The sequence below is a fragment of the Montipora foliosa genome, chromosome 3 (genome assembly GCF_036669935.1).
Source record: "Montipora foliosa isolate CH-2021 chromosome 3, ASM3666993v2, whole genome shotgun sequence".
Taxonomy (NCBI): domain Eukaryota; kingdom Metazoa; phylum Cnidaria; class Anthozoa; order Scleractinia; family Acroporidae; genus Montipora; species Montipora foliosa.
The window spans coordinates 34278393-34285892 of NC_090871.1; the positions used below are offsets into that span (position 1 = coordinate 34278393).

General features: G+C 39.3%; 1 protein-coding gene across 3 annotated transcripts in view; it reads right to left on the reverse strand.

Annotated features, from left to right (window-relative positions):
* Nucleotides 1-7500, reverse strand: part of LOC137997330 (rho guanine nucleotide exchange factor 5-like) — a 30781-nt gene that overhangs the window by 76 nt on the left and 23205 nt on the right. For all 3 annotated transcript variants that reach the window (XM_068843258.1, XM_068843260.1, XM_068843259.1), the window contains exons 18-23: nt 5569-5658; nt 4988-5148; nt 4031-4192; nt 3440-3519; nt 2852-2956; nt 1-985 (exon numbers count right to left, since the gene is read on the reverse strand). The exon at nt 1-985 is cut by the window's left edge and continues 76 nt beyond it. In XM_068843258.1, the coding sequence (XP_068699359.1) occupies nt 822-985; nt 2852-2956; nt 3440-3519; nt 4031-4192; nt 4988-5148; nt 5569-5658 (762 nt within the window). In that variant the 3' untranslated portion in view covers nt 1-821. The remainder of the gene's footprint in view (nt 986-2851; nt 2957-3439; nt 3520-4030; nt 4193-4987; nt 5149-5568; nt 5659-7500) is intronic.

The window sequence follows — 7500 nt, forward strand, 5'->3', positions numbered from 1 at the left end:
ATATCCCGCACAGAATTAAATTGAAATCAGTTAATAAATTATGTAACATTATGTACTACATCCCGAAGGGAACATTTCAGTTGATTCATGGAAAAGGCATTCAACGACCTATTAACAAAAAATTATATTTACAATTTTACATTTTAAATACGATCGGACGATCATAGCCTGCGAAAACAACAGGGTTATTTAATTTTACGAGGAATGCGTGTATTTTCTTTTGTAATTTAAAAGGACGAATGCAACAATGACTATTAAAAGTACTAACACAAGTCTCAGATAAAAACCAAATTTTCCGTTTTTTATCAGAGTTCTGAGGACAAACTTACACCGTGAAACCGCGTGTTACAGATACGCGATAAAGTTAAAATTCAAGCAGAAATTGTTGTCATTATAATTCCCGAATCTCCATGAAGAATGGATGAATTGTACTGGATATCGTGCAATTTCGTATACTAATTGAAAGAGCTTTGCTGCCATGTCAGTAATATAGTAACTAATATCTTGTTTCGAGTAGTTCAACCTTCAGGCTCTGTTTTGGTCGGCCGATCGACGGCAATGAAGATTTTTTTCTTAAAAATACTATAAAATTTGACACCAATACATTGGGCTATATTTTCCTTAGTAACAAAACAATTTGCTCGGTATACTACGGACACAACAGCACGAAAATAGAAAGCTTAAAAAAGTCATGACCGATGTATAAAAGTACTCTATACCAAAATAAGTCACTATTGACAGAAACCTAGTGTACTGTACATCAAATTCAATGCATTTCCATTGAGATTAAAATTCGTTAAAAAGCCTAAAATTTCACAACATCATAATCTGAGCGTTCCACCGATCAAGTGCTTGGAGGCCGCTAACAGTCTATACCGCTGACGCAAGTTGCGGGCACGGACGTGTTCATTGAGAATTTCCTCGGTGTGATTTGCAGGAAACCAACCTTGTGTTCCATCGCATAATCGCTCCCCGTGATACCACCCTGGTGGAGAAAAAAAGAACCAAAATTCACCGGTTACTAGGAAATAAATAAAAACCACTTGTCAAATAAAACAAATTTGATTAGAAAATAACTACATGAAATCAATGAAGAAAGCGAGAAATTCCCTCGATTTACATGGGAAAAATAACAAAAACAGTCAGATTGTTTTTCTGTAGTCTTAAGCCAAATAGTAATAAAACGACAAAGGGCAAGAGCATTCAAGAGCCTACTCTTTTCAGTTAAAGTTCAGTTAGGAGTTCAAGGCGATGAAATGGAGGTAAGAGAGAGATTTAGCATAGCGTTTCGGTGAAACGCGGGGAATTGTCATTAAAGCGTGAAATTCTCTTATTTTAACTTGTCTTCCTTCTAAAAGAAGCTGCTCGATATTTGAAGCAAACAGGCTAGCCTGCGAGCAGGCCCTCCGAGGGACTGGGGTTGGGGGTAGAATGAGAGCCTGCCCGCAAGGCTTTGTATTCTGAATGTCGCGTCCAAATTTTGGACGCAAAATACTGATTGGCTGAAATGAAATAACCTCGTGACGTCACCAGTGACAAGCTCCGACAATAAGAAAGCCTCTTCGCTTCGCAGAGATGAGGTGGTCAGAAATGCGTCTGAGAAAATTGTAGAATGTTGCAATTTACCATAACTTTACATAATTAAAGGTCGGGCGACGCGATGCAATGGCTTCTCTACTGGAAGGAAGGAAGTTCTATCTCTGTTATCCACAGGATTCGGAAAAAGGCTTATTTCCCAACTGTTTTTCGTAGCGGCCAAAATACAACGAGGGCGACTTCATGTCACCGTGGTAGTTTCCTGTCCTCGACAAAGCATTATCGCTGATCACATTTGGACAAAAATGGGCCTTTCGGCTGCCTCTGTTGCTGATTTAACGATAGAGAACGATAGAGGAACTCTACACGATTTTAGCAAGTATTTGGTTAAGCAGAAAAGGCGACTCCACAAATGATTGCTCGATCTCCTCGTAACTCCGTAAATACTCAATAAACCTTTGAAATAAATTGGTGTAGGTATTAGAATATTGTAATGTATGTAATGTCTTGATTCATTAAAATAAATTAAAAAAGATAACCCCGCTTCGCTTTACCGAAATTTAGCAGCAGTTGTGGTCGACGATTCTCACACAGAGGAGATGCGGTCAGGGAAAACGAATTTCTCTATTACGATTCCCGTCGTTTGAAGTTTGTGTGCTTAATTTTTCCCTAACGAACGAAACATTTTTTCCGCGGAAGGGACTTCGACGAATTACCGTAATGAATATTCAGCTACGCTTTACAGCATCAGCAATAGTTGTTATAGGCTTTTCTGGCGAAGTCTTCCTTCCTTTACAGTTTTTTTTTGAGTTTCTGCCTCGAGCAAATTCTCCTTCTCTCCCACCGAGGAGAGAGAGCCTGCTCGCAGGCTACAAAAAGGCAAGAAATGGGCTCTTTTACATGATCCATTTTGTAAAAAAAAACACGCAAATTTAAGTCCGACGTTTGCCGTTTGCCATAATCGCGATGCTAAATCACTGCAATGCTTAAAGGGGCTAGGTCACGCTATTTTAGGTAACTTAATTTAATTTTGTTAATTATGAGCTCTAAACGTCAAATTGGTAGAGCAAGAGTCTTTCGTCTGCAAAATCACGGCCACATAACAACTGAGAATGATTTTCCAGCTGTGTAAATGACATTTTGATATTTTAGTTAATTCTATGACCATTCGATCAGTGCTGAAATTGCCTAAAATTGCGTGACCTAGCCCCTTTACGCTGAACTCCGAGCTGTAATAATATCGAGACCGGACTTAAATACCGGATCAGTACAATAAAAGAAGTGCATGCATTTTCATTTTCACCATTGTACTCACCATCGGGGAGTTTCTTCAACACATTGATCACATCTCCTTCGTAAAGTGAAAGCTCGTCAGGCTGCTGAGCGCTGTAGTTGTGAAGGGCGGTCACTTGAGGACAGTCTACAAACCAATCATAAACTTGGATTAAAAATCCTGTTGGAAACGAGGGTAACAACATTATTCAATCACAATGTTTCGTTTTAATTTTTTTTAAATAATCACTCCTTCCCTGAGGAAGAGAAGCTACAAGGAGGTGATCATAGCGAGAACGAAGCAGTATAGATTCAAACGTCGAAAATAGTTTGGCTAATATCAAGCTTCTTCACACGTCCTGATTGGCTGAAAAACTCCACTCTCATACACTACGTATTTTGGAATAACTACACTCGGATTATTTGCTAACAGCACCCTTTTCAGGCTACTGAATTACCGAAAACACAGTCTTTCTGCGTAAGACCTTACCCTAGAGAATCTGTAAATCTGTAAATCCTCACCGGTATAAGAACAAACAATAGCAGTAAAAGATACTCTTATTTTGCAGTTACACAAAACCGTTTACTAACGTTCAAACTTTAACATGGGATAAAATTACTCACTACCCACCCCAGGATGCATACACAGTTTCTCCTTCTTGTTCAGCGGCTGGAGGTTTGAACGCTTCAACCCAACGAGTCTTGTCCGTTCTAAAATGAAAGAAACACCACGGATCTTAAATACAGCAGTTTTTAGCGACAGAAGAGGGAACCTCCTTCAACCAACCATATCTTTATGGTTAACCTTAATGATCCTACAGTGGTGACATTGAGCGGTTACATTGTCTTCATCTTCACATTTCAGGCAAGTAAAAGAACACACTACATCCTTCGAAAAGAGTGGGACATGGAGAGCTGTTATGATGATTACCGGTATCCCTCAGAGGAAGGGCAACCCGCTAAAACATTAAAGATTGAAGAGGAAAAAACACTCTAAGAGGTTCATGTCACAGTTTATGTATACTACTGCTCGTAGCCAATAACGCCTTCCAGTTTTTCGATTCATTGTCAGCAACCCCTGGATTATAATAGCACATCATGGTAAGTACAACGAACCATACAACAATGAGCTTAACCCAGCCAACCGTCATTTAATCTCTTCCCTAATTAGTTGCGCTGATCGATTGCTACCGTTTAGACGTAACTAAAGAGAGATACGTACTCGCTGTTCCCAGCCATTAAAAACTCTTTTGTCTTTCCGTAGGAGTTTTCAAGTAAAACCAATCTGAAGACGTGATCCACGTTCATTTCACACTCGACGGGTGTTTCGACAACTTGTGTCATGTTTCGTGTGGCGTAATCCAAGACTTGGAAACGGTTTTCACTGGGAAAAAAAAGTAGCAAAGGAACTGAAAACTCGGTTCTACTACAACTGCAATATTGATGACTGTGCCGTCAAAACGGACTATCTTTTTGTTTGCCCGGCCATTAACGAATGCATCTGCCCAACAACCAGTACTTCTTTAATGTCCTTCTTTGCCTTGACTCTTTCGAAAAGTACTTCAAAGAGGTTTTTTCATTTTGTTACTGCTTCGCGTTTGAAAAGTCCTCTCATATTGTGGCTTTGAGTGCTTTAAATTAAGAACGAAAGACCAGACCGACATTGAACTGGAAATTGCACAATCAGCTTTTGCTGAATTAAGCCAGTTGTCTTGCGTTTAAGCCACTAAAACTATAAATAAATATATTAATACACGCTGGCGTTGGTCGGGTCGTATCGTTCATAAGGACTAAGACCTTCTGCGCGTTCTTCCCCCAATGCATTTCCCAGCCGGTGAATAACATCTGTATGGATATTAAATTACAATTGATCCTGTAAATCTAGCTTAGATCTTAGGGATGGCGATATCCATCAAAATCGTCATGCATTTAGGGTCAATCCTTGGCATATTAGGATTTGCACAGTGTATTCACTTGCCAGGACAAGTTCTAAAGCTAGCCTGCACAAAGTCTGTCCGTGCGTCGAATGGCGCGCGGTCAACAGCCAATTGCCCAGCTTTTGACCGCGCGCCATTCGACGCAAGGCGAGCCTGTGTGCAGGATAATTCAGAGCTAAGATATCCTATATTGGAGGTAATGCATTGACATGGAAAACCAAACATAATGGATTCTCTCGTACCTTTTCTTTTTGGTTAACAGCAGCAGATCATTGAAAAGGAACATGTACATTGCTTTGTATTTGGGTCTCAGTTTCTTCAGTGGGCTTTTGGAGTCCTCTATAATTTGCATAATATCGCCCCGTCTCAGTAAATACCGAGAAGGTGTCGCCAAAGCAAGAGGCTACAAAAAAGTAGACTTAAGTTAATGTTATTATGTATCAATCTATTTTAAAAACTCGCACTTCCAGTACTTTGTATTATTTGTAAGGCAAACACCAGGTGCCTACGCCCAAGATTATGAAAACATAAAACTCAGTGGAACATGGAAAAAATTGCTACAACGGTTTGCGTGAAACACCACCAGTTGGTATTACAAGGGTCAATTTTCTATTCCCATACTACTATACATTACGTACGGTCTTTATTTCATTAACCGGACGTTTCTTATTCTAGGGAATCATCGAATTGTTGAACAATTCGATTGTTCCGCGAGAAAGGGCTAAATAAAAGAGTATACTAAAATAAGTGGGGCAGTGATGCAAAATCTAATGATTTTCGGGAAACTTTTGACAGTACTACGGGCGTATTACGTATTCCATACCTTTGTTTTGAATTCAACTTGTGTTTGCAGAACACATATTTCTTCCATCCGTTCCATTTTTCTTGCTCCTTCATTACAGTCATTGACAAGCTGTAAAAGCCCGAACAAACGATAAAGGTTAGACGATATGTACATAAGTACGATCCGTTGCGTGACCAAACGTTCCACCATTTGGCCTCCTCGTTTATGGATCATGTTTGATACAGCATTAAGCATTGGAACCAACAATTTCTTTCTCCAGAATGTATAAATTTCTGTTCCTTTGGTCAATCTCAACAAACGTGTTACATACCAACAGGTGCATTGTGACTTCTGCTAATAAAGTCGTTACCAGAGACATTCTGAAATAATTGTTTGGACGCCAATTACGTTTAGAAAATGGGAGCGAGCGATGATGTTGTAACTACAAACCTTAACGTTTGCCTTTTCACAAAAAAACAAAAACAACAACAACAACAAAAAAAAAACAAAGAACGAAAAGTCAAGGTCAATCGTTCGTCTGTAATTAGAACGTTACGCCCTCCCCTTGTTATTTGACGAGGGGTCACATCCGCCTCTATATTACCGGCCTAGTATCAGGTTGACCTTAATATCTGGTGATAATTTGGCGTATCTTCGGAGGCTAGTTCGCGTACGATATTGCTGAAATAACCGCTGTTCGTCGCCTTGTAGTCTCCTCTGTTTTTGGTCTCCCTTTCATTTTACTAGTTTAAAAAACGGAACTTTCCATGAACTCTTTTCTTAAGCTTCAATCTCCGCAGATCATCTGGCAAAGCGCGTTGTTATGCCAGTGCCGGTTTATTTTAGCGAATTGCTTTGGTTTTGCATCAACTTCACTCAGTGATTGGTTCAAAGTGCTCGCGCCACTTTTTCAACCAATCAGAAGTTAAACCAAAACCAATCGTGGCTCGCGCGTGCACATTTTCCCGCCTTTTGTGTCGGCTACTTGTAATTAATTCGAGTTTTGCTTGGTTTACTGGATTGTCTCCGTCCTTTTTCATTGGCCAAAGTAATTACTTTGGTTTTGGTTTTACGACACTCATTTGAAAACCGCTCTAATAATAATAATAATAATAATAATAATAATAATAATAATAATAATAATAATAATAATAATAATAATAATAATAATAATAATACCGTCCAACATGACGGCCGTTTACAAAGTACATCTTTGATATTGGACAACCATGTTATGATCAATTGACAACTGTCAAGCGAGGAATCCGCTGACCAGTATCACGTGACCATATCACGGACTTACGTTTAGAGCTCATTGAAGTCAGCTTTTTTTAGTTGACCGCTGACCAGGTACTGGTTTTGGATTGGATCGAAGGGTCAATCCAGGTAAACTTTTTGTAATCAGGACACCTAGACATAAACTATTGTAGGCTTAATATTTCGCGCGCTTTGAGGCTCGACGGGGCTACACGGCCATACTACGTCGTCTAAAGCTCTTAACAGTCGACGCTTTTCGTGTTCAGGTGGAAAACGGTTTGAAAAATAATTTTTTCCTGCATTTCTCACCGGTTTTAATCCAAAGATGATTCCGAATGCTGACTTCCGATCGAAAGTTATTTGGTACTCCCATTTTTAAAGGAAACTGCATGGCGGTACGCTCTTCTTGTAAAGTTCCTATGTTAGGGGATATTTATTATTTTTCCACCTCTTCTTTTTCAGTTTTAACCCGTTTTAGATTGTTTTGTTTGGTTTTTTTAATTTGATTCCTTTTTCGTCAAGGCTAAAAAAAAAAAATCAAAATTGCTTTATCCCGTAAATTCGTTGTTTAAGTAAGGCCAGTGAAAATAAATAACCCGGGGGCTAAATCTGTATATTAGTGATACGGCACAAGACGCAAGGGAGGTGAAGCCCTGTTGGACGGGGTTCATGATTAGGGAGTTTAAGAAACAATTACGGCTACGGCAACGACAA